The sequence below is a fragment of the Engraulis encrasicolus genome, chromosome 10 (assembly GCF_034702125.1).
Source record: "Engraulis encrasicolus isolate BLACKSEA-1 chromosome 10, IST_EnEncr_1.0, whole genome shotgun sequence".
Taxonomy (NCBI): Eukaryota; Metazoa; Chordata; class Actinopteri; order Clupeiformes; family Engraulidae; genus Engraulis; species Engraulis encrasicolus.
The window spans coordinates 54,239,092-54,266,173 of record NC_085866.1 but is presented as its reverse complement, the minus strand read 5'-3'; the positions used below and the strand labels follow the sequence as shown (position 1 = coordinate 54,266,173).

At 44.6% G+C, this 27,082-nt stretch overlaps 2 protein-coding genes across 3 annotated transcripts in view; one reads left to right on the top strand and one right to left on the bottom strand.

Moving 5' to 3' along the window:
- The first annotated feature begins 646 nt into the window (after positions 1 to 646).
- On the top strand, positions 647 to 4,416 carry LOC134457376 (transmembrane protease serine 12-like). The gene is made up of 5 exons (XM_063209370.1): positions 647 to 820; positions 1,981 to 2,194; positions 2,795 to 3,060; positions 3,150 to 3,289; positions 4,097 to 4,416. The coding sequence occupies exons 1-5, from the start codon at positions 721 to 723 to the stop codon at positions 4,274 to 4,276; spliced, it is 900 nt and encodes a 299-aa protein (XP_063065440.1). The 5' UTR covers positions 647 to 720; the 3' UTR covers positions 4,277 to 4,416.
- Positions 4,417 to 4,726: 310 nt separating this feature from the next.
- Positions 4,727 to 27,082, bottom strand: part of dip2ba (disco-interacting protein 2 homolog Ba) — a 95,528-nt gene continuing 73,172 nt past the window's right edge. For both annotated transcript variants that reach the window (XM_063209366.1, XM_063209367.1), the window contains exons 19-38: positions 26,540 to 26,676; positions 25,766 to 25,846; positions 25,504 to 25,631; positions 25,222 to 25,336; positions 24,030 to 24,231; positions 23,659 to 23,771; positions 20,282 to 20,362; positions 19,769 to 19,892; positions 18,419 to 18,540; positions 17,996 to 18,107; positions 17,166 to 17,275; positions 16,069 to 16,199; positions 15,480 to 15,648; positions 13,716 to 13,886; positions 13,435 to 13,496; positions 12,843 to 12,900; positions 9,412 to 9,486; positions 8,794 to 8,968; positions 8,252 to 8,375; positions 4,727 to 8,019 (exon numbers count right to left, since the gene is read on the bottom strand). In XM_063209366.1, coding sequence (XP_063065436.1) covers positions 7,767 to 8,019; positions 8,252 to 8,375; positions 8,794 to 8,968; positions 9,412 to 9,486; positions 12,843 to 12,900; positions 13,435 to 13,496; positions 13,716 to 13,886; positions 15,480 to 15,648; positions 16,069 to 16,199; positions 17,166 to 17,275; positions 17,996 to 18,107; positions 18,419 to 18,540; positions 19,769 to 19,892; positions 20,282 to 20,362; positions 23,659 to 23,771; positions 24,030 to 24,231; positions 25,222 to 25,336; positions 25,504 to 25,631; positions 25,766 to 25,846; positions 26,540 to 26,676 — 2,543 coding nt within the window. In that variant the 3' untranslated portion in view covers positions 4,727 to 7,766. The remainder of the gene's footprint in view (positions 8,020 to 8,251; positions 8,376 to 8,793; positions 8,969 to 9,411; positions 9,487 to 12,842; positions 12,901 to 13,434; positions 13,497 to 13,715; positions 13,887 to 15,479; positions 15,649 to 16,068; positions 16,200 to 17,165; positions 17,276 to 17,995; positions 18,108 to 18,418; positions 18,541 to 19,768; positions 19,893 to 20,281; positions 20,363 to 23,658; positions 23,772 to 24,029; positions 24,232 to 25,221; positions 25,337 to 25,503; positions 25,632 to 25,765; positions 25,847 to 26,539; positions 26,677 to 27,082) is intronic.

Below are 27,082 nucleotides of genomic sequence, written 5' to 3'. Positions count from 1 at the left end.
GTATTCCAGCTGCACAGCAGCGGACAGAAGAGCTCTTCAGAGAGTGGTCAGCACAGCTCAGAAGATCACCAGCTGTCCCCTGCCCTCTTTAGAGGAGTTGTTCTCCTGTCGCTGTCTGAAGAAAGCCAAGCAAAAAAATCAGAGACCCCTAGGCCTACCATAGCCTACTGGCTACTGGACATTTAACTGTTTGAGCTGCTGCCATCAGGCAGGCGTTACAGGGCTCTGGGTACAAAAACCAACAGGCTAAAAGACCGTTTTTATCCAAAAGCAATCTACACACTTAATTTTGCTCAGCTGACTTTTTAAAATCTTAATTCTTTTTATACAGTATATATAGACTAAGTTATAGGTTTTTTTTGTTGATTTTTAAGCATCTGCACTTTACCAATTTCGATGTAGGCTACCTGTACAATGGCAATAAAGTTTCATTCATTCATTCATTCATGAGAGTGAATGCCTACTACAGAGATGGGGCTGGAAAGAGTGGATTGGATACCACATTACACAGTCCGCATCCAGACACATAACTAGGCTTCTTCAGTGTTTCCCAACCTCTGTGCCGCGGCACGCTACTTGACCATGGACGGGACTGGATGGAACTTGAGTTTGCGCTCTTGCAACGCGCGTTTGCGAAGTGGACAGTTCCAAATTCCAATCCCCTTGAGTAGCCTACTGAGAAGTAGCTTTACCGTTAATACACTCAGCTGGTTTGGAAACATGAATCTGTGTGGGAAATTGTTGTGTGTTTTAACCTTAGCTTCAGTATGTATTATTTTTTACTTCGGGATTGAGGAAGGGAACGCTTTTCATATAGACAGTAAGTGATTGGTTTTAAAGCTATAGGCCTACCTGTGAACTGACGCATAGCAAAACGATAACGGTTAGCTAACAGCTAAAACGCTAACGGGTTAGTGAGTATTTATATGAATCATAAGCTGTTTGATGGATGTGACTTCGGTATACTCTGTAAGTGAGATAGTCGCTATAACGACCATATAACATTCAAGCTTGTCGTTGCAGTTTGAAGTTGTTTTTCATTATTGTTAAGGGCAGGCTAAACAGGTGAGCGCGCCACCCCCATAAAAAGGCTAGGCTCGTAGTGATGGTGAATGTGATTGTGAAATGTGTGTGAATGTCACTATAGCAGCTATTGATTTGTCCTACTGCTACATTGTATCCCGATTCCCAAGTGAAAAAGTGTCTGTCTGAGTAGATACGGGTAAGTAGTAACAGAAGCGTGCTCTGGCTAGGTGGTTCCGTAGAAAAAAAATTAAGCACCTTAAAATGATGGTTCGTAGGCTAGTTTTCAGGACTTGTAGATACCCTTTTTCTAAAGACTTTTGGTGGATCTCAAAGGGTGCACTTGTGTTCATGTTGCAGTGCCCATGGCGTATTAATTATGCACTGAAACATAGTGTCCGTAGTCCACAAGTGCACCATCTGAGACACAGCATTTGTCTTCGTATGACATTCAAGTACAATATACTAAGGAAAACAATAAGTTTGTCATTCACTTCAAAGACGACCACCCTGCAACAAGACACCTGTACCACCTGTACAGCGCTACCAGCAGCTGTCTTCATGTCCTGGGGGCCAGCGGTATGGCTCAGTGAATCAGAGGGCTCTCTTAACAGCACCCACCCCAAGGGCCCTTAGCAAGGGCTTTCATAAACATAGGGTCCTCCCCTTGAAACCCTAGTTGGCAGACGTTAGGGCTCACACAGGAGCTTTTCACGCTATAGGCTCTACTGCAGGGCCAGGGACCCTCTGAGCCAGAGGCCCTCTGTCATCAAAATTGGCATCTGCAATGCTCTGGGGATCCTGGGCGCAGGCCCTATTGGCCCAAACTGTAATTCAGCCCTACCAGTAAGTTTAGGAAAATACATTATAGCTAATGCAATTTCAGGAACTCTTTACCATTGCTAACACAACATTTGACTGAACATTTGAACGGTTTATTCTCAATCATTTCTACAGCTAAGTGTGGCAACAGACCAGACCGGGGTGTGCCATCGGCGCGGCGAAAACGCTTTCTGGGCTCTGCTGGGGCCCCCGGAGAATGGCCGTGGATAGTGTCCCTCCAGATGCGCTCCTCTGAGTCGGATCCATTTGTGCAGCGCTGTGAAGGCGCAATCATCCGTAACGACTGGATACTCACAGCAACCACTTGCTTTTATGAACTAGAAAACAGGTCTGTGATTTAATGACATTGCGGTAATCACAGAAGATATGTTAAACTCAAGTTCAAAAGAAAGTGCCTCTTGATGATTTTGATAGGTTCGGTCAGTTCCCAAACCTCATTTGCAACCCCATTTTGGGCCTAAGAATACCCACCCATATTCAAAACCGCGCAAACATTTTTTGTCCATTCATATTGCTAAATTTTAATTTGAAATGAACAAGTTAAATAAGCCATTTATTAACCATACAAAGTGAATATTGTTACTAACCAATTTCTGGAATCATGTTAAGGTTACTGTGGTGCTCCTGTTTTCATTGAAAGTTTCCTCTCTCCATGACTCTGTGACAACACAAGGGCTCCAAGTTGTAAAATAGCTCATGTCGATATGACACCAGCAGATACTTCAGAACACTTTACTGGTACCATCTGGGTGTATCCTGTGGTATTCTAGTGTAAACTGTACATATTCATTTAAATGATTGGCACATCCACTTTGGTGTAAAATATGTCTCTACCTACATGCAAAGGTTGCCCACATGGTGAAATCTCCCATGTTTTTTTTTTTTTTTAATTCAGGACAAGCAAGTGATGTTATGCTTTTTTTTGTAGAAACCTCTCAAATTGGATAGTCAAAACTGGTACGGACGACTTGACGGTCGATGGCAACTTCACTCAGACATCTACTATTGAGGACTTCCTCCTGCATGCGGATTACCATCCCGCCACCAAATACCAGGACATCGCACTGGTGAAGCTGGCCACCCCACTGGTCTTCAATGATTACGTGGACCGCATCTGCATACCTGACACCACCGTGGTAGAGGAATACAAGTATGGGGAGTGCTACATCGCCGGCTATGACGGGCCTACTGGGGGTATGGCCTCACTCCTATACACTCTATACTAGGTGTTGCACTGTGTTTATCTGCTTGTGCATTTACAACACGTGTTTCTTCCCACTCAGCTGACCCTGGTATGCTGAAGGAGAGCCATGTGACGTTGTTCTCCAATTCGCTGTGCAACATGATGACCTGGAGGAAGTTTGAAGTGGCTGCCAATATGTTCTGCGCCGGCAACGCCAAGGGAGGCGTAGATGGATGTGAGGTGTGTGTGCATCCACGGTTTCAAAAACATAAATAGTAAAAATAAACATGATCTCAAAATATGATTAATGACCTTACAAATGTGACAGGGTGTGCTCTCTCAGAGATGGCACTGCAGGTGCAGTAGTGATGATCTGTGAAGGTGGGCTACTGTGGTCCTATGCTGCATGTTTCAGATGGTGCTTTTTATGCTCCACATGTATGGCAATTGTGTAAGGCCCTCTGCACTCCGGTTCCAACAGCACTGAAGAGCATTATCGGTTCAGGCAATTTCGGTTACCCCTGCACACAATTTCACCACAGCACAGTATGTATGGATAATTAATGGGTGGCTTCGACAAAATAGAACTTGTCCCTACTCCAGAGGCGACATCCAGGGACACTGCGCCAGTGTTCGGGGTTGTATGGGGCACCTAAGTCACGCCCTCTACTTCCTGGTTCATGGGGCAATAAGTTGCAAAAAGTTGAATGGAAGTGAACGAGGCGAGTCGTGGTGGATTTGTGGTGCATAGGTGGAGGCCCAAGGTTTGGATTGGTGTCGAAAAACCACTCATTTCAAGCCCAGTAATTATTTTTTTACTCCCCAGGCCCCATGAACCAGGAAGTAGAGGGCGTGACTTAGGTGCCCCAACCCCAAACCGGTGTGCAGAGGCCCTGATAGTCTTGTTGTTGTTATGTGTGCGTTCTGTCTTAAACCAGTGTTACTTGGATGCAAAATGAATTTCAGTGAAAACTGACAAAGTTCTATGGCTATTGTATGGTACCATACTGTGGTAACTTACTGGCCTTTCTGTATCCATGTGTGCAGAGCAACATCGGCGGCCCCATCAGCTGTTACATCCCTCACATCAAGAGATACTACGTCAAGGGGCTGCGCATCAGGGCAGACAAGTGTGGTGTCATCCGGAGGCCCAATATCTACCTGCGAGTCAGCCAGCATTACTACTGGATCGAAGCACAAATCGATAACTATTTCAGGGGGATATAAGACACTGTCCTGGCACTGCATATTCACATGGCAATACACTAATTGCAAGACGCTTTTATATTTGAAATGAAAATCAAATGTGATGTTTGAACTGTAAACTCTGACTTCAAAACGTAAACTAATAGATGTATTTTATGTTTCATGGTTTCAGTGTCTGTTTTTCAAAGATCTGAGAGAGACTAGATGACTTTTTATTCTATGATCAGAGCTTTGGAGGGCTGAGGAGGGGTTACCATTTACAATCTAAACGTTGACAACCCAAAAGGCTCAAAATTACTAAACACCAAAGGCTAAAACGGTATGAAAATAAAGGGAGAAGGGTATGGTTCAACCCCTGGCAACTATAAACTGCCCCTACTAAAAGTTGTGTACAGCTCAATGAAAATTCACAAAAACCGTCACAATGTAGGGCTGATAAACATACATGATACACAAAAAAGACACATATCATTCTATTCAATACATTTATTTAAATCTATGTATTGGCATAGATCAGCTTGGCATTTAAATTTAAATTAAAAGTCTAGCATTAACCCCCACATCACTAAGTGTGTCTATTCAAAACCGGAATAGGAAAGGGCCTTATGAGCGCCCCCAGTGGAATGGGACTGGACAGCAGTTCACCAAGTCTCTTCTGCTTAGCTGTTAGGTGCCACACTAACTACAATGCTTTTCCTTTAGCAGCTCTCAATAAGACGTAGCAGGACTCTTCATCTGGGCACTGATATGTTTTACACATACTGTAACTCATCACTGTTTAAAAGCTCTCCAAGTCAATGTAAAGTGCGGCCTGTGGTGAGTGTTTGACTTGCCGTGTGTGGAGGCAGGTGCAGTAGAAACAGGAAGTACAGTGAGTGCCAGAAGCCATCACATAGGAGGCATTGAGTTACTGGAGATACCCTGAAATGTAAATTACAGCCACACACCTCTACTGAATGTGGCAGGGACAAAAAAAAGTTTAAGAAAAAGGCTTTGTGGGACAAAATATATATGTACACAGGCTTTGTGAAACGGAAAATATATATGTACACATTTTTATGTCATAATTTGTTCCCCATCTCCTAAATGAACAAAAACAAACTGTAAATACTCTTTTTTGAAAAACATGCAATTGTTAAACTGATGGGGGGAAAGTGCAAATTGTTACTTTTTTCCAACATGGACCAGGTTATTTTACCCATAAGCAGTGATGCAGAGGATCGCTATCAAGTATGAGAGATCAGTCAAGTTTTATAGACATACAGAATACGTCCGATCGATTATACAGTAACACCAGTGAGACATGATAAACAAGAACACTAAAAATATAAAAACCAATACCTTCAGTAAAATCATCACTCTAAAATCCCTTTTCAGTATACAGTTTACATACAGAGATGCAAGAGAGAACAACTAAAATCAAACGGTCCACAGGTTTAATAAGGCATGGAGTTGTCGAGTACGTTTCTGTTGCTGTTGCGAATGACTCTCTACGCCACCAGTTTCAATGCATAATAATGACGCTTGTAATGGGATGCAAGCATCAGGGGATTAACAGCAAGTAACAACTGAGATCTCCCCCTAAATGGGCTTGTGAATGAGGGCTGTACATTGCGTCATGATTGGCAAAAATGAAGTTCTGTCCTCAGAACCAAAGCTGTGCTATATGCTGTCCATGTTAGATTTAATGTGTACACACACACACACACACACACACACACACACACACACACACACACACACACACACACACACACACACACACACACACACACACACACACCAATGTGCCTATGAACAGCTCTGAAAGACTGTCCAGACAGTACAGTCAAACATTGCTGGTGATGTTGTAAAATGCATTGATCTCTTCAGGGGGGAAATAAGCGGACTGTGAGAATGACAAGGTGTCCTGCCTGTTCTGTTATTAGCTGTTGAGCTGCATCAAAATGGAGGGCCGTAGGGCTTGAGTGCAAAGGCCAGTTTCCTGCTAGCGAGTGAGTCCACATTGCGGCATCTGTTCAGAGTCGTCAGACAGGCAGAGGGACAGTCCACCACAGAGGGACGACTCTTAAAGAAGTGGTTTGCTTTCGCAGAGCAGGGCCTGGCCTGTGGGGGCAGAGGATCTCTGTAGCACCATCAAAGAGAGTTGGGTTCTGCTGCGATGATGATGGTAAAAGGTGGAGGGTGGTTAGGTGTGGAGAGAGACAAACTGATGAAGAAAGCTTCCAGTGTGCCCAAACATACAGTAACATATACCACAGGGAGGGGGAAGCACCATGATGTACAGTAAGCCATCTCCTCTTTGTTCATGTCTGTCTGTCTGTCTGTCTGTCTCTGTGCTGTTTCCTTAAAGATCACCCTCCCTCATCAGACAGGGCAGCTTTTATTGGTTTCTTTATTTTTTATTATTTCTGTCGTTTTTTTCTTGTTCTTTATTTTTTGACTGTAGGCCACAGTCAGCATGATGGGCAGGCCGATGGAGCCAACCTGCCGTTAATGTCTGGATGTCTGGTCCACTGAACAGTATTTCAGTAGGCTGAGACTGAGAACGAAGTAGAGGGAGTAGTAGAGGGAGGGTGGAATGGATAGGACCAGGACTGTTCAGAGGCCAGAACACCCCCCAGCCCCCAAATCCCCCTGCTGTTCCTAATCACCTACCCCCACCCCAAGACCCAAATGCCCCACAACAGGAAGAGCTAACTAGGGCCAACATTGGACAAATGTGGAAGTGGGTGTGAAGACGCCCAGTGGACAGACAGGGCATTGCAGAATATCCTCTACCCTTTCACGAGTAGGTCGGTGCAAGACAACGAACACCAAGTCAGTCCTCCTCAGGGATATTTTTGTTTGTTTGTTTGTTGTTTAGGGTGTGGGTGGTGGCTGCTGGATTGAGGTGGGGGACAGTAAATATTGGCGGCAGTACTCTACTACTGAGCTCAGCTCAGTTCAGTTCAGTACACACACGACTCTGGATGGAGCCTCTGGTGTTGACGGCCGGCCGGCCACATGACATGGGCTCCAGCCTCGTAAGTGGTACTGTAGGTCACGGCGTATGGAATGGGTCTCGTCCCACACCACACCACACCACACACTGCAGTTCACGTAGATTAGATGGGGTCCAAGTTCACAAGTTGTAGGCCACGTAGAGTAGATGTGGTCCGGGCTCAATGGCCACATAGGCCCCCTGGTGAAGACTAGATGGGGTCCGTAGGCCTTGTTGCATTAGAGATGGCTTTCAAGCTCACGTGTTTATAGGCTCTGTGGAGGAGATGGTCTCTAGGCGCCCATGGTTTTGGGATTCGATGTGGTCCAGGCTCACAATGTTGTGGCCATGTCGATTAGATCAGGCTCACATGTTGTAGACCATATTGATTGGATGTGGTCCTGGCTCACATATTGTGGCCATGTCTATTGGATGAGCTCCTGGTCCATGTCTATTGGATGAGCTCCTGGTCCATGTCTATTGGATGAGCTCCTGGTCCATGTCTATTGGATGAGCTCCTGGTCCATCTCACATGTTGTATGCCACATATATGGGGTCGAGCTGGTCGGCCAGGAAGGAGTCCCTCAGGTGCATGCGCTGCTTCTCCCCGCGGGAGTTGATGGGGATGACGCCGGGGTCCACCACCACCACCACGCCCACGATCAGGTGGTGCTCCTCCAGCACCACATTGGTCACCAGCGGCACCAGGTCCAGGGCCTCCTGCTCAGAGCCAGCCAGCTCCGACACCACCACCAGCAGGTTGGTCCAGGTGAACACCGCACTGCAGACGAGGGGAGGGGAGGGGAGGACAGGGTCAGTTATTATGATGGCAATGGTGGTGTTTATATTAACAAGGTCATCTACAGGATTGGGGCACATGTGAAAGGCATAGAGAAAAAAATGTGACAGAGGGAATTTTCATCAAATTTTCCTTAATGCATGTAAATGCCAGCTAACTTATTATTGGCCGCTATGTGTTTATTGTGAGCATGTAAACATATCCTCTAGCGTACCTCTCTGCGATGCTGCGGTGGGCGCGGGATACAGAGGTCTCGATGTCAATGGGGTGGTATCGCAGGCCTCTCAGCTCCAGAGTCTCATCCAGGGAACCCACCACAAACAGGGCATCATGACGATCTAAAAAAATCACACACACATCATCATCCATCTCAGCCCTTGCAAAACCTAAAACTGCAGACTCCGGTGTAACCTCAAATACTAGCAAAAAAAAATATTAAGGACATTTCCCGGTACTGCACAACAGTAACTGGCTGATTTGAAACATCTCACACCCACAAGATACAAGATAAAGAATGTTGCACCCTATGAAAGAATGCCCCCCCCCCCCCCTGCAAGAAAAACAATAAACAATAGCAATGATTGTAATACTCTACAGTCCCTTTTCAAATATTTTGCAAAAAAACAAACAAAAAACCTTCCAAACAGGAAAGGCAAGCTGTCATGTCTAGTTCTGACTTGTACGTCAGTTGTCTGTTGTACCGGTAAGTGCTTTAACAGTGCCCCCTGCTGCTGAAGAGCAGTAATGACAACAGACCTCCGCTGGCGGCCACCATCTCGGTTCTCTTGACGAAGCCCAGGTAGCCGGTGCGAGCCCACAGCGTCTGCGTCTCCCCGAAGCTCAGGTGCGTGTTGAAGTGGTCAGCCTGCAGACTCTCCTCGCCGTAGATGGTGTAATAGCCACTCGCATTGTGGGAACTAGTCACCCAAATCTGGGGGAGAGGGCGGGTGAGAGAGAGAGGGAGTGGGGAAGAGAGAAATGGGAAGAAAAAGTAATGTGTAAGACTAGGGAGCATAAGGGACAAGGGCATTCCATTTGCAAAATCACATTAAGCAGATGACAGTGTGCATGTATGTTCCTACACTGTATGGAGTCTTCAGAAAACAACAAAAATGCCAAACTAATCGCACGGAAGGTGCAGTATACAGCCAGAGACATTGGAAAAGGTAGAAGGATCCAAGAGACAGCACGGGTTGAGAGTAAACGCCATTAGCGTTGTAGATGGCGGTAGCACACATTTCATACAAGGAAGAGACACCGGCCCCTTGGGAGACCGAACTCGAGCACACTCCTTTGCTTTGGGTAGGTGGGGTTTGATTGTCTTCCTACAGAAACTCTTTGATACAGTCAGGCGGAGTACACATGCCACCTTACCTCTCCCAGATGGGAGTCCCCAAGGGGTCCTCTGGTTTCAGGGTTCACTATGATCACCCGCACTCCTGGAAGAATCTGCAGATGGAGAGAAAGAAAGAACCACACATAAACTTCATTTATCTGTACATTTTATTTTATTTGTTGTATTCAATTTGTAATTGAGACCACTTCGAATTTTTTCTGATTTTGTTATGGATAGGTATGGGTTTGAGTAAAACAAACTTTGTCATTTCATTCTATAAACCACCGACAACATTTCCTCCAAATTTCGTAAGAAAATATTGTTATTTCACTGATTCTTGAGAAAGTGGCTAAAACAGGTTGTAATGTTGACAGAAAAAAACAAAGTGAATTACAAAATTATATGGTATATCCTCGTAGACTAAGGTCTTGGCTTTTCAGAAATGCACAAGGCCAATCTCCCCATTATGTATTTTTTTCAGAAATCAGGCTTTTCTCCGATCATACCTTGTTTTTTGTCAACACCGTCAGACACAATTAAAAGTTATTAAAATTGTATTGATTTGGTTGCATATGTATCTGGAGTTTTTAAGTGATTATGTGTATTTTTTGGTTCACACATATGCCTTTAAATGTTGAAAATTCACTTTTGTTCTATTTTAATACTGTTTCATGTGTTCTAATTTTAAAATATGTACCGTCATACGATGCTTACTTAACGCCTAAATACAACAAACAATTTTTTGTAATTTCACAAATATTCGTGTAGGCTTAAATTGGCTATTACTTTGATATTTCAACAACTCCTAAGGAAAATGTTGTAAGCACATTCCTTTAAAATGTCCAAAACTCCTTCTTACGGTGGTGACTTAAGAACTGACGGTGGTGACAGTAATCTGAGAGTGGTGAAAGTGGCCTAATTAGTACCTGCATTTAGCAAAATAAATAGCCCTCTCAAGTCAATGGCATCTTGCATAAACACTTTATTTTTGTGTGTGCACAGTATGAGCATGTGTTTTTACTTCATTAGTTAGATAATGTAGGAAGTAAGCCACTGGTTGTTGAAAATGTGGTAAAAACAGCTTTTAAGTTGTTCAAATCCAAAATATAGAGGTGTATTATCATAGATGTAGGTCTTGGTTGTGCAGTGAATGCATTGGCCAAGTTCCCCATGTTTAACATTTTTCATAAAATGGGCTCTTTCTTGTTTTGTCAACAGCGGCAGACAGAATTAGAAGTAAAAACACATGTTTACTGTATTAAAGTGAATTACTTTAACAATTCAACATAACTGTAGATACTTATTGTATGCATATTCTTAAAACATGTCAAAAACACGTAAAACATGTGTTTTTTGGTGAATTCCATCAGATGTCACCACCGTCAGGTTTTCTGACAAAAAAGCCTCCAAATGCACCTCAGTGGTGGCTAGAGTATCATTTTGGATCACAATTATTACTAACATGCCTAGTAATGTTTCATTAACCAGCATAATTTAGTAAAATATGGAACAACATGATGAGCAGAACAAAATCTGACGGTGGTGACATCTGACGGTGTGAGACAAAAAAACACTCTTTTAAATATTATGCATTGTTTGTTCACATTAGCCATTTCATTTTCGCTCTGTTTCTTGGGTGCTTCATACCTTTTCTGAAAAAAATTATATTTATTAACATTAATGTAATACAATACTATTAAAACCCCCGACGGTGTTGACAGTTTATGGTTGGGACAGTACCAGTGTCCAAACAAATTAACAAATTGAGGACAAAATAATAAACTTACAGGAGCTTCAGTGATGGTGAAGTAGGCAGTAGAGCTAAACGTTTGAAAAGGGGTCCTCAGTAATAAAAATTACCTTGTGCATACCTGATTTTATTGTCTTTTAGAAAAAATCTGACGGTGGTGACCAATATGCTGGACACATTTTGAGCAATCAGTAAATAATAGTAAATATTGTTTTACATCCACTATGTGCACATCTGTAGAACCACTTTAATATGGTCTTCCACATCATGGTGATATTGTTCAATTCTGTTAGTGATTTTTGTATTTTAAGTCAATTGAAATGATGATGCCAGTCCTTTACAGGGTGTGGACAGGTTTATAGCCATGAAAAGTAATAAAATTACACTTAAATATTTCAAACAACTGTGTATTCGTGTGACAGACCCCTTGGCCATTACCTGGGTTCATTTTGTTTGTGAAAATTTAGTTGATTTTCAACAGAATTAATATTTTACTGCAGGGACATGTTTTTGCCAAACTTTCAAGAATCAGTGATTTAGATACTTAATTTGCAGAAAATCTCAAAATGGTCAAAATAACACATAAGATGCCATGTTTTCAAATCTCAAAAAAGGCAAAGAAAACAAGATGATATTAACTTAAAAACAACATAATACTAATGCATTAACCTAGTAAGAATTCAGAAATCAATATTTGGTGTAATAAGCCCGATTTGTAGTCACAGCTTTCATGTGCAAAAATGTGCATATTGTGGTAAAGTTCATTTATATCCCATAATGTAATGATAAAAAATAAACTTTCATATGTTTTAGATTCATTGCACACCAACTGAAATATTTCAGGTCTTGTATTGTTTTAATATTGTTGATTTTGGCATACAGCTCATGAAAACCCAAAATTCCTATCTCAAAAAAATAGCATGTCATGAAAAGGTTGTCCAAACAAGCTATTAACCTAATCGTCTGAATCAACAAATTAACTGTAAACACCTGCAAAAGATTCCTGAGGCTTTTAAAAAGTCCCAGCCTGGTTCATTACTCAAAACCGCAGTCATGGGTTAGACTGCTGACCTGACTGTGTTTAACATTGAAGTCAATGGCAGTGGCATTGCATGAGGGTTATGGAAGCCCAGATATCATTGATGCTTAGCTGTCAGCTGTTTTTTGTTCTTTGATCTGGTGACCCACACTTCCCTCTTCATTATACCCCATAGATTTCTATACCACGCTTAGGTACTTAGGTGGTTGAACATTACACTGACAATACTTATTCATGAACATTTAATACATGTAGGTACTAGCATGTAGGTACATACATGTAGGTACCATCTGTTAGATTTTGGACGTTTCCAAAATTCTCTTCTCCAATAAAAATTGAAGGATGAATGCTCTGCGTTGTGTTTTAACTGACTCACTGACTCAATAAAAGAAGTAAAAGTGGAAGAAAAATAAAGGTTAAAAAGAAATGAAAATGAGACTAAGTCTCACAGCGTCTCACTAACTAGGCAGCATCCTATCTCTGGCGAATGACAGGCAAATCGACAGATGTACAACTTTGTGTTTCTTTTCTGTGCATTTAGAAATTGGCATATGTAACTACAGGGGGTGTTTGCCCAGGGCACCAGATTGACTAGAACCAGCCTTGCTGTCTGAGGCTACTCTCTTAACTTAGAGGAATAATGTAGACTATCTTCCTAGCTGAAGCTGCCCTTTACTTACCGTGCCCGACTCCATCAGTGGCAGACTCTGGGGAGCCCCTCTCTCTACCAGCCTCACCCTGCACACACACACAGCACAAGCACACATGGCACACACACACACACACACCACCATCAAACACAATAGAATACACAACACAATGCTCTACAATAATGTTTATGTGACTTTTGTGGTGTGGCATGTCATGGATTGTGCGCAGGAGTTCTATTTATGGTAATGTTGCGTGGTGTGACTGTGGCATGTTAGACTGTTTGTATTAGTTGGATTAAGAGACATCCCTAACCCTACATTAATAGTTATGTCACATGGCGTGACCTGTTAAACTGTGTCTATTCCTTGGATTAAAGGAGTTCACTACCTCTGCACTATGGTAATGTTGTGTGGTTTAGACCAGGGGTTCCCAAACTTTACCATGGCGAGGCCCCATACCGCTATTCCAGCCGAGGACCGCCTTACATGTGCCTCCTCTTTAACAACCATGATCTGTTAGTCAGTGCCTCATTGGGATATATCAAATGATAACGATAATAGTAATGTTCAGAGATGCAATAGATTATTGTAATTCAGTTCTGGTTTAGACTGTGTGCATTACCTGTCATGTCTGAGAGACTTCATGTCCACGTAGACAGTGGAGGGGTCCGGGCCTGCTGTTCCCTGCAGCAAACACACAGAACACGCACAGAATTACTTAATGTTGCACTGCACCACTGACGGGGACAGTGTGTGTGTATGTGTGTGTGTGTGTGAGTGTGTGTGTGTGTGTGTGTGTGTGTGTGTGTGTGTGTATGTGTGTGTGTGTGTGAGTGTGTGTGTGTGTGATCAAGAGTGATATAAATAGAAAGAGAGCAAGAGAGAGTGAGTGAGAGGCTGTACCTGTAGGCAGATGGCGAGGTTGACTCTGGATCCGAATGCGGTGCTGACGGCGCGCGGGGAGAGACCCAGGTCCTTGAAGAGCTTGGAGAAGGACTGGGACAACGCCAGACGAGGACGCTCCTCAGCCACCACCACACACGAGCGCACACACGACAGGTTCACACCCCGTGCCTGCAAAAGACACACAGATCTCTTAGCATATACACACTGACGCAGGCACAAGTGCGCACACAAAGACCAATACACACAATGCACACACACACTCACACAAACGCAAGCAGACACACAAATACATATGCTCCCACAGAAAAATCTCATTCCAGCACATTAAAGGCTATCTACTGTACTGTGCATGCCTCCTCGTGTTGCGTTTGATTTGCTTACTGCCAATGAGCAGCGTTTCCATTCAAGAATAAGTACATTAAAGGGGTATGCCACTATTTTGGGGCTTAATACAGTTAAAATCGTTGACTGGGGTTTATAAAGGTGGTAAAGTGTCTTATTTTTCATGTTAAGTGTTGTCTTGCTTTAAGACAAGTTAAAAGGGGGAGTATGTAGCTAAACTAGTGAAAGTCAATGGATCCGTGTGGCATTGTAGCATGCTACACGGATCCATTGACTTTCACTAGCTTAGCGACATATTCCCTCTTTTAACTTGTCTTAAAGCAAGACAACGCTTAACATGAAAAATAAGACACTTTACCACCTTTATAACCCCCAGCCAACGATTTTAACTGTATTAAAGGAACAGACCACCCTTTTTTGATTTTCACATATTTGCAGTATTTCCCAACATTATTCATGAATGTGCATATCATTTTCGTCTCAGTGTTTTCAGTACTTAGATTTATTGGATCAGAATTATTAGCATAGCTTAGCATAATCACTGGAAGTAACTGGTATCTTTAGCATCAAGCCACAAGTGGTCACTGGACGGAATTAAATTGCCGTTTTACACTCTGGTGAATTTTACATTCATTTTAAAATGGTTTATAAGTACATTTGATTGTGTTTTATTTTGTACCATAGACTTGCATTGCGATGCCTAATGTGGCTATACTGTTAAACGGGGCAATGCAAACACATAGACGAAAATTATATGCACATTCATAAATAATGCTTGGAAATACTGCAAATATGTGAAAATCAAAAAAGGGTGGTCTGTTCCTTTAAGCCCCAAAATAGTGGCATACCCCTTTAAGGAATGGAGGAGCATGCAGCTCTCCTCCAGCTCTGCTTACAGCTGACGAGACTAGACTTTCAGAGCCATACGGTAGCACAATACAAGCTTGCCATAGTGCAGCGATTCTCAAACTGTGGACCAGGGCTCTGACGGTATTCCAGGAGGGCTTTGAAATATTTGGAATAAAATTCAAAGTAATATTTGTGTGTACATTGCTGTTGACTATTTATTTGAGTTTGATTTATTGGGTTAGAGTTGAGCCCCAGGTTGGAAAGGGTTGGGAAGTGCCATAGTGCATTCTGCTCTCCTCTCCTTATGGGGAAATGATAGATTTCCAGAGGCTGTGGAGCCATACATAACATGGTTTCCACAGTACTACGTTGGTTATGTAGTGTGATCCAGAGCTACAAAAACACATGCAGAAATTAGGCGTGGGACAGTAGAGGAAATTAAACATCTGCTAGTAGATGGTTTGTGTGTGTGTGTGTGTGTGTGTGTGTGTGTGTGTGTGTGTGTGTGTGTGTGTGTGTGTGTGTGTGTGTGTGTGTGTGTGTGTGTGTGTGTGTGTGTGTGTACAGTACCTTGAGTATCTCAGTCTGTGTGCCGAGTCCTTTTGTGCAGAGCTCCATAACGGAGTAGGAGCAGAAGGTGTCTCTGATCTTGTACTGACTGAGCGTGCTCAGCCACAGGGCCAGAGAGCTCTCCAGCTCCATAGGGGGGATCAGGATGGACTGGTGGCCAGAGTACACACTGACACACACACACACACAGACACACACACACACACACACACACACACACACACACACACACACACACACACACACACACACACACACACACACACACACACCCCAACAGGAAGAGAGGAAACGTTTGATCAATCACTCCACACAATGACTTCATTTTGTATATAAACAGACTAAATTAAAATCAGCTCAGCAGCAATGACAGTTGGTCAGTTGTGGCAAAACCTTAGCATGTTTAGGAGTTTGTGTGAGTGGGACTGTGTATGTGGGTGTGTACAATACTAGTGTGTGCATGTGTGTGTATTTTTTGCATTATGTGTGTGTGTGTGTGTGTGTGTGTGTGTGTGTGTGTGTGTGTGTGTGTGTGTGTGTGTGTGTGTGTGTGTGTGTGTGTGTGTGTGTGTGTGTGTGTGTGTCTAACCTGGAGAGACACCAGAGTACGAAGCCGAGTCCGCAGTAGGGGTCTAGACAGATGGCTACCTGGCGCGAGGAGTACAGCTCACACTGCAGCTTTATGGAGCGACACAGAGCACTCACCGCCGCATGGGAGATCTGGAGAAAACACGCACATACACACACGCGCACATGCACATGCACAGACACACACACACACACACAAACAGGATATACAGTATTAGCATGGTCCACAAACTACTACTCTGTAAACCACTGGTGTACTAGTATTCATTGAGTGGGACTAAAAAGGCTAATTAAAGGGACACTATGCAAAATTCCATTCAGTCAACAGGGTGGTTATGGACCAAAAGGCCACTTAACATTAACTTATTATTAGTTATCAATTTGACTCTACTCTGAGTACTGAGTGCTAGTACAGGTCAGGTACAGGTGACGCAACCCAACTTGACTAAGGTGAGCATGCCGGTTGTTAAACTATGCTTGCTAGTGGCCAGGTAGCCAACCTTGACTCAGGTGGTTATGTAAGGGTTAACGTTCGGCTAGAAGGTCGCTACCGTGGAATAGCAGCACGACAGAGAGAATCTTTAGACCCCGACGCGGAGCGGAGGGGTCTTGTTCTCTCTGAAGTGCTGCTATTCCACAAAGCGACCGACTCGCCGAAAGTTAACCCGCTTATTATATGGATATACTTAAACGATTCACACATGTCGGGGACATTTCTTTAGGCCTATTTAATGTTAAGATTGTTGCTGCGCAAAACAAAACAGTGCCGTTGTGGAACACCGCTAGGCAACAGCTAGGTAGTCAGGACAACAGGTGTAGTTTACTCTCAATGGGTGTAGTCCATCACAGCAGCTGATTAGAGTCTTGTTGAAAAGTCGCTTTAGCAGTGAAAAGTCTTGTTGCCATTGACAGCGGTCTGTTATAGACCAACCCGTCCGTTATCGAAAAATAACAGACGTGCGAACGTTGGGGAGCCCCGTTGAAATGAATGGAGCATTCGACCGATGACGTCACACCATATAATAAAAAATGATAATGACTGTATTGTATTGTATTGAGGGCCAGAGTGATGGTTAAGATATAAAGTAAGTAACCCACCTTGACTCCGGTGAGCATGCCGGTGGTGGAGACACTGAAGTCCAGGTAGGCCAGCATCTCAGCAGTGGGGGGCTTGTAGAGCTGAGGAGGACGCTTCCTAGGCAGGTCATCTAGAGAGAGAAGGACAGAGGAGAGTAAGGCTGTGTGCGTGCGTGCGTGTGTGTGTGTGTGTGTGTCTGTGTGTGTGTGTGTGTGTGTGTGTGTCTGTGTGTGTGTGTGTGTGCCAGCATCTCTGCTGTGGGGGGCTTGTAGAGCTGAGTGTGGACTCTTCCACCAGTTGCCTGGTTTATGGTGCGATATTATTAGCACTGCACACCACAGCACCTCTGTTTCTCACAGCTCTGTACATATATTCGTGTATAATAGTATACCTTCCTTGTGTCTATACGAGTGTATAATATAATAGTGTTTCACCCGTGTCTGTGATGGTGGACCAGGTCAGTATATTAGTTTGGGTGGTATTGGTTTGGGTGTAACTGTGTCTGTGAAGGTGGGTCAGGTCTGTATATTGGTGTATAATAGTATATCTCACCAGGGTCTATGATGGGGGACCAGATCTTATAATATCTCACATGTGTTTATGATGGTGGGCCAGGTGGTCTTGATGGTGTATAGTATATATATAATAGTGTGTACAGTAGTCACCTGTGTCTATGATGGTGTAGAACATAATAGTGTGCCACCTGTGTCTATGATGGTGGGCCAGGTGTATAATAGTATCCAGTATCTCACCTGTGTCTATGATGGTGGGCCAGGTGTATAATAGTATCCAGTATCTCACCTGTGTCTATGATGGTGGGCCAGGTGTATAATAGTATCCAGTATCTCACCTGTGTCTATGATGGTGGGCCAGGTTTTGATGTTGACGCTGGCTGCCGCCTCTTTGGACCTGAGGGTCTTCATGAGGAGCTGAGTGGTCAAGATGCAGGCTGCTTTACTCACCTACAGCCACACACACACACACACACACACACACACACACACACACACACACACACACACACACACACACACACACACACACACACACACACACACACACACAGACACAAAAGACACACAGTGTGAGTGAACAGCAGATCTTTGCTGCTTAAGCAATGGGCGCACACACGCACGCACGCACGCACGCACGCACGCACACGCGCACGCGCACGCACACACACACACACACACACACACACACACACACACACACACACACACACACACACACACACACACACACACACACACACACACTGCTTGCATCTTACGTCTATGATCATGCGGACGGTGGGCAGGGTGGCGGCCAGGTTCTGAGGGTGAGGAGGCCGCACCGTCACGGGGACACAGCCCGCATACAGGCAGCCGTAGAAGGAGGCGATGAGATCAATACCTGAAGACACATACACATACACACCTCAGGGTTGATAGTACACTAGCACAGGCAACAGAGGTTTCCATTCCCCAGCAAGTCTTCATTACTCTTCAATCTCATCACAGAGAGAATTTTTAACAACAGCTGCTGAGTGACTTTTTAACGTTTTTTATTATATGGTTGTGACGTCATCTGTCGAATGCTCCATTCATTTCAACGGGGCTCCCCAACGTTCGGACGTCTGTTATTTTTCGATAACGGACGGGTTGGTCTATAACAGACCGCTGTCAATGGCAACAAGACTTTTCACTGCTAAAGCGACTTTTCAACAAGACTCTAATCAGCTGCTGTGATAGACAGCACCCGTTGTCCTGGCTACCGCTGTCAATGGCAACAAGACGTTCACTGCTAAAGCCACTGGCTTGTATACAAGTCAGTGGCTAAAGCGAATGTTTCATATCACTCCGCAGGGGGTCCGGTCTTTTGTCACTCTAATCAGCTGCTGTGATAGACAACACCTGTTGTCCTGGCTAGCCTACCTAGCTGTTGCCTAGCGGTGCATGTTCCACAACGGCACTGTTTTGTTTTGCGCAGCAACAATCTTAACATTAAATAGGTCTAAAGAAATGTCCCTGCATGTGTGAATCATTTAAGTATATCCATATAATAAGCGGGTTAACTTTCGGCGAGTCGGTCGCTTTGTGGAATAGCAGCACTTCAGAGAGAACAAGACCCCTCCGCTCCGCGTCGGGGTCTAAAGATTCTCTCTGTCGTGCTGCTATTCCACGGTAGCGACCTTCTCGCCGAACGTTAACCCTTACATAATGTTGTTGAGATTCTTTGTGGGTTTTTGTGATGGACTGTTTTTATTTTTATCTTATTTATTTATTTATTTATTTATTTATTAATATTTCTTGGCTCTTATTTATTATGTATTTCTCCTGTCTTCCTGTTATGTGTTGTGTGTATGACCAGGTGGCACTCAGTTTCCCCTTGGGGATTAATAAAGTCTCTCTCTCTCTCTCTCTGAGATCAGCTCCTAGCTTTCTACCATTCGACGGATGGTAGAATGGACGGATGGACCCCTCTCTGATCTTATTGACTTGTACATTGGAATTAAATCAACTGCATATGTCTAAATGTGGCATAGCAGGAGGGTAGAGTAGCACCACTTTGTCCCTGGTGTGGGTCTGTGTGTGTTTGAGTGTTTAGTGAGTGAGTGAGTGAGTGACTGTGTATGCCATACCAGGAGGATAGAGTAGCACCACGTTGTCTCCGGTGTTGATGCCTCCGCGCTCCATGAGAGCTGCAGCCACCTTCTCTGCTCTCTTATGCAGCTGCAGACACGTGGCCGTGCAGATCGCCACCCCCTAAAGGCACAGAGGAGGTACTACACTTATTATACGGCATCTTCACTTATCATAGATAGAGCATCTTCAATTTTAACACGCATCTTAGATTACATAAAGAGCATCTGACGACACGTGTCTGTTATTACATGCATTAGGAGTCATCACATGCATCATAGAGCACCTTCACTTATCACACTGTACAGAGCATCTTAGATGGGACTTTGTCATATGGTAAATAATGAGAAAAGTCTATCTCTGACATGGTGAAACTTTGTTCAATTGAAGATACTGAGAGCACTGGGGACATCAGTGGAGAGATGCGTCACTAGGGTAGGGTTAGATGGAGTTCGAGTTTGATGGAGTTTGAGTTGTATAGCAAGTGTCCATGTGGCTGCGTCTGACTGTACCTTGGCATTGAGCAGCACATAGAGGACGTGATCCGGGTCTGACTGGGCTCGCGACTGCAAGGCCTCCGATAGGAACTGGTGCTGAGGGGGAGAAACAGACGGCAGGCCTTCAGTTGGTCTCATTACATACACACAATGACTACTTATACAGATACTAACAGATAGCAGGCATTCAGGTTGGCTCATAACACACATATGATTACTAACTATGAACAGACGGCAGGCATTCAGTTGGTCTCATTACACACATATGATTGCGTATAATAAAGAGACATCAGACCTTCAGGTTGGATCATTACAAGCACGCACACACACACTTTTTTATTTTAAATAGTCACCCAACCTTTATTTGTTGTCATTACACGCATATCACCAGCACCACTGGTAGCAAATACACTACACAGATAAAAGGACAGAGTATGCCAGGACTGCGCACTGACCAACAGTACACACTGCCACAAGCAACACTGGCACTGGCAAACACATAGAGTGGCAGGTGACAGCCATGTCTAATTACAAAGCCAACTACAGTCCACAGGTGGGTGGAGAGAGAGAGAGAGAGAGAGAGAGAGAGAGAGAGAGAGAGAGAGAGAGAGAGAGAGAGAGAGAGAGAGAGAGAGAGAGAGAGAGAGAGAGCATGCTGTAGAGCAGTAGAAGTGCAACACTGCTGGAGTCCAGGGGAGGGAGGGGAGGACTACAGTACTGGACGATGCAGTGGAGAAGGGAGGGGAGGGGAGGGGGTCCACACAGCAGACTTGCTAGAGTGGGTTACAGGGCCTGAGGCATACAGATCTATTGTTAGGGCTTCAACAGACACACATATTCACAGATACAGAGCATCGCTCCACTGCATAGATACACAGATAGAGCACAGCGGCCCATCGCACTGCACCACACAGCTTTGGAGGAGAAGCAAGAGGGGACGTACAGAAGGGTAGCCATTGCACTGCTCACCAAACTGTGACATGGCTATGTGTGTGTCCTCATTGACAGGCGAGTGTGTGTAAGTGTGCAACTTTATTCGGCTGACCTGTCCCATTGTAAATGATATCACATTGGTGTATGTGTGCACCCTGCCCATAGCCCTCTAGGATGGTAATGCACGCCCACACAGACACACACTAATAGTCCAGGGAGGCCGGAGTGGTTCACGCTTCATTTAAGACCCCAAGTACAGCAGTCAAAGCAATATCAGTCAAGTTCATACTGTAAGTATCTGCACGGATGATTGCAAGTCTATCTATTACAGGAAGACATCTTTAAACAAACTGTTGGCAATGTGTTTTTCAACAAATATGTTTCTGCAATTCAGCCCTGAGGGGAAAAAGCTCATCATCACTGGAAAACGAATAGATACAGCCACTGTCTTGACCTTAAGAACACAATTCTAGGAGCCATGACTCGTGTTACATTACATTACACTTAGCTGACACTTTCATCCAAAGCAACTTACTGTTATTTAACAGGGTATTGGTTACAGGAGCATATGCTGGAGTAATGTGGAGTTAGTAGCCTTGCTCAAGAGCACTTCAGCCACTGGTGGAGGTGTAGGGAGAGGTAAGGGTGGCATTCAACATTGCAGCCCACTGATGTAGAGGATCCCCCTACCCCACCCCCATTTCTGCTCATGTTAAGGAAGAAGACGGCACTTCACGTTTTTTGAAAACTACTGCAAGTTACTGTACTGTCTGGCCAAAGGTTAGATCAGAGGATAAATGCCGGCCCTTGCTCAGCATCCAATAAACCAGACTAGCCTTATTCAATGGAGGCCAGTTAAGCTAGCTGCTCAGGAAACTGCAGGCTTGCTGCTGCTTTAAACCACTTACAGTAAATTATGCTAATCTGGGGTAATGGTGGTGGCGTACGCAAGTCTGGGAATTTCAAATTGGATTTGTTTTGACACGCGCGCGCGTGTGTGCGTGTGTGTGTGCGTGTGTGTGTGTGTGCGTGTGTGTGTGTGTGTGTGTGTGTGTGTGTGTGTGTGCGTGTGTGTGTGTGTGCGTGTGTGTGTGTGTGATAGGTGATAGTCTCTATACCAAACCATACATTGTCTCAAGAGGAGAGTTATTAAATAAGAATTGTGGACGGACTTTTGCTAGGTGTGTAAAATGGCTGCAGTTTAGAGTAGTCTGTTGTATGCGATTTTCCCTGTGGCGCACAGTGCATGATGACTAAGGACTAAGGTGCAAACCATTAACACACAGAAGCCGGACACCAACACAGCTGAACAGAGACACTACAGAACATTCAGACTACAGAGACACCAACAGTCCAACTGGGAGGGGGAGGAGCCAGTCACCATGGAAACACGTTCAGCCAATCAGCTCTTACCATCATGGTGGGCCACATACTGAACTAGATTCCCCATGAGGACCAAGGTGTGGGGACAGAACAGAAGCACACGCTTAGAAGGAGGGCACAGATAACCTTTCTGAACATTCTTAGAATGAGGAGGGCAGAGATAACATCCCAGAACACTTTAAGAGTGAGGAGGGCACAGAGAACATTCTAGAACACTCTTAGAATGAGGAGGGCACAGAGAACATCCCAACGCACACTTAAGCCAGGCTCAAACTACACGACTCCCGATTTTGTGTCCGATGTCAATCTTATCCCTGCTCGTAAACACAGAGACAATGCCGGATGATCTATTTCGAGTCGTAAATATCGAACAGTGTGCCGGAAACAGAAACTTTGACAGGGTTCCAGCGAGTTAATAAATGAAGTTAAAATTGTAGACATCCAATGGTTGAAATATGTCATTTGTTGGGTATTAAGACGACTGCTAGTCATGTGACTCACAGGCCTCAACTCTTGTCTGCCATCTTGAATTCATATCTTCCTCATAGAGTGTGCATACTGTAGCGATGATACAGGAAGAGACACATCATTTTTTTCTAATTTCATGCCCTTACCATGTGCTTTTCATGGCACTTGCAAAGGTCCAGGTTGGTGTATGCCACTTGCAAGTGTCATTGTGTAGTCAAGAAAATGTGGTACAAAATCAGTGGCTCCTAAAAAATAATAATCGATATTTATCTACTACGCATTGATCCTATGGCTGACGATCTAATCGAATCGTATTGTATCGTGGCGTATTCTCAAGTATCGAAAATAATCAAACTGCTGGCCCCTGCCCAATGCCCTAGCTGTTAATTGTGCAACATCATAGAAGTGGGAAAGTAATTGGGGGAAAAAAAATCTCATTGTCGTATCGTGGGCCATTCATTAGTATAGAAAATTATCAAATCGCTGCCTAAGAAACAGATATCAAATCGTATTGTCATGGGAGCAGTGATTTACATCCCTAGCTCCTACTGTGTAACTGAGTAAGAGATAGCATGATGTGCCCTGGTGCCCTGGTGCTGGAGTCATACCTTCCTGACGAGTTCCTGGTCCTCGATGAGGCCCACCTCTCGCCCGGCTGCCTGGGCGATCCTCTTCCCCGCCACCAGGTTACCCACCATGATGGACGCCGGACCCACCCCCACTACACACACACACACACACACACACACACACACACACACACACACACACACACCCCCACTACACACACACACACACAACATGGAGACCGATCAGTGTAAGACGCAAGAGTTGAGACATTCAGGTGAGAAAGAATAGTTTCATGATAGAAATAAGACCAATAAGACACAATAGATGGCAGATAAGGAGGTCATGTGCATAGAGAATAGAGTAAAGTGTGTTTGTTTGTGTGTGTGTGAGTGCGCGAGCGTGTGTGTACCTGGTTGCTTCTGGCGTGGTTTGGGCATGTTGGTGACGCAGGTGTGTGGGCACAACAAGATGTTGCAGGGGTGCAGGGAGCCCTCCAGGAAGTGCTGCTTGGTCTCGGACACGTGGATGCCCCCTAGTGGAGTCTTGGGTAACGTGTTGGCCGGCACCAAAGCCAAACAGTACAGACCCACCTGGTGGATACTGTCTATAGCCTGAGGAGAGCAGAGGGAGAAGGAGTGGAGAAAGAGGAGGGGAGAGGAGAGGGGAGGAGAGGAGAGGCAGAAGGGGGTGGAGAGGAGAGCAGAGGAAGAAGGGGTTGGAGAGGAGAGGAGAGCAGAGGAGAGGCAGAAGGGGGTGGAGAGGAGAGCAGAGGGAGAAGAGGGTGGAGAGGAGAGGAGAGCAGAGGAGGGTAGAGGAGAGGAAAGGAGAGGAGAGGGAGAAGGGGGTGGAGAGGATAGGAGAGGAGAAGAGAGGAGAGGAAGAATGGGGTGGAGAGGGAGAATGGGTGGAGAGCAGAGGAGAGGAGAGATGAGAGGGAAAAGGGGGAGGAGAGGAGAGGAGAGGAGAGGAGAGAAGAGAAGAGGAGAGGAGAGGAGAGGACAGGACAGGTTAGTTTAAAACCAACCTAAGCTCTCTCCCTCCTCAGTTCTTGTGTAACTGAGCATTGCTTTGAATTCACACTACAGCCTAAATTACAGCATCAGTATGTTCTGTTTGCTTTACTTTTGTGTTTGTGTTACCACAACACATACATATTTCAGTGATATGCAGTTCTGGTAACTAAGCATGTAATGGATGGAACAAACTATAGCTTCAGAATCCAAGTTGCTCATTAATGATTTAGACCACTGAGAAGGTGCCAGCACTGTGCTTGAGAATAGCTATCGTGTGGAAGTGGATGGGACAGCTGACATAGGCAACGCTAAGTCTCCCATTTTATCATGAGGACTTGCTAGATCAGGGGTACCCAAACGTTACCATGGCAAGGCCCCCATATTCCAGTATATTCCAGCCAAGGTCCCCCTTTGATGTGTCGTGCAATGGTATTTTTTTCCTGTGCACCCCCTTTTCACAACCATAGTCTACGGTTATTAGTAGTACAGTATAGATAATAGCAATAATGTTCAGAGATGCACTGGATGCACTGGAAGCTAAGTCACACACACAAAGACGCACACACAGGCACACAGACAGACACACACCTGTAGTACTCTGCTCATCCACTGGAAGCTGTCCTCCTCACTTGCATCTGGTCTCTGCTCTGCCACGATCACAATCCGCTCATCGTAGAACACAGTCACTGAGAACACCGCAATCCTGAAATCACACACACACACACAGACGCACACAAAACAGCATTTATAAAGTGCTCATGAATGGGGTGGATAACTCTCACTTCTTGCGCGTGTGTGTATGGTGTGTGTGCATGCGTGCGCTTGTCCGTGTGTGTATGGTGTGTGTGTGTGTGTGTGTGTGATACTGACCTGCCCCTGTAAACAGTCTTGACTGGCTCCACAGCCAGTGCAGTAGCCACCAAGTCGTCAGCGTTGTGTCGTCGGCTGCTCACCGCCAGCAGACCCTCAATCTTCCCCACCACAAACACCAGGCTACCCTGTGGACACACGCACACACAAGCAATCATTTCCATAAATTATATAACTTAAGACCACACAGTTTCTCATTGTTCTTACAGATGACCTATTATTTTGTACCATAAGACACATGCATAAGAATTGTGGTTCTTACCGGCCCCACAAAGCCCAGTAGTCCAGTGCGGGTGAATGGGATCTCCCCAATGGGAGCCCCACTGGAGTTCACCGGGATCACCTGTAGATGGGACACACACCACCACACACTTTTTACAATGCCTAGTGCATGACATTAGCTGAAAGCAGGCTATAGATTGCTGTATTTAAAATTCTTATTATTAGTATTGTTATTTTTTAAGTTATTATTAAAAGTATCTCCCCCAAATGACGTTTTTCTCTTGGCAGCGCCCTATGCAGCAGCAGGTGGATGGATAGCTTTCATGTTTTGTTATGGGACAGCCCTGACTATTTGGTACAATTTTCAAGGTTAAGTGGAAGTCTGCAACTTTTTTTTTACCTTGTACTGGAAAAAAAGATGAGTGCTCTAGCTCCCACCAAAGCCTGTAGTTTTGTTTACAAAATATTGACACTCACTTGGTGAGCTTAAACAAACAGGTTCAGGGGGTTTGGGTAGCTGCCCAATCACAGGACTTGGCTGGAATTTTGGAGGACAGGACAGGAAGTTGGATACTTATTCATTGTTCGGCTAAATTGGGAATTAGGTGCATTCAACGACTGCAGATTTAGCGGTTATCAACTTTGGGTGTTCAACTTCCAAAATCCCAGAATCGAGGCTTTACAGACACCAGCTTTAACAGATGGTAAAGAGAGAGGGCTTGTCTTCATGAAGGCCTAAGACCTATTCTGTACCAAATGATGTGCTTGTGGTTTACGGTTCACAACAAGAGAGATGAGTACTGTATGGTCTGACCTCGAAGGTGTTCTTGGTGACTCCTGGCAGGCCGTAGTACATGGTGCCTCCAGCACGGGAGTTCAGCACGATCTCCCCAATCTCATCAGTCTTGCACAGCATGGGCGGACCATCCGGCTTCACGATACACATCAGGGCTGTGGACACACATTTCATGACTTTTATTTGGATCCAAGAGACAAGCAAGGAGTCCAAGATCCAAGTACTCTCAAAGAGCTTTTTGATAGGATGGTAGATCTTAAAAGCTACACTTTTATACCAGTACTCTTATTAACGTAACATTTCTGTCTTCATACATGTATGTGCATACTGTACTACCAATAATACCTGAAACAGAGCAGAACTTTGCCATTTTCCCCTCGCTTTTTCACATTACCCCCAACTGTAGCCCTCTACAACTAGCATTAGTATACTAGCCTGCATTCATATCCCAATGGAGAATGTGAACACACACACACACACACACACACACACACACACACACACACACACACACACACACACACACACACACACACACACACACACACACACACACACACA

What these genes read in the sequence shown, in the direction of transcription:
- LOC134457376 (XM_063209370.1), top strand. Translation starts at nt 721, where the DNA reads ATGAATCTGTGTGGGAAATTGTTGTGTGTTTTAACCTTAGCTTCAGTA. An exon ending in GAACGCTTTTCATATAGACA is followed by an intron (nt 821 to 1,980) that starts GTAAGTGATTGG and finishes TCATTTCTACAG; the next exon opens with CTAAGTGTGGCAACAGACCA. An exon ending in TTTTATGAACTAGAAAACAG is followed by an intron (nt 2,195 to 2,794) that starts GTCTGTGATTTA and finishes TTTTTTTTGTAG; the next exon opens with AAACCTCTCAAATTGGATAG.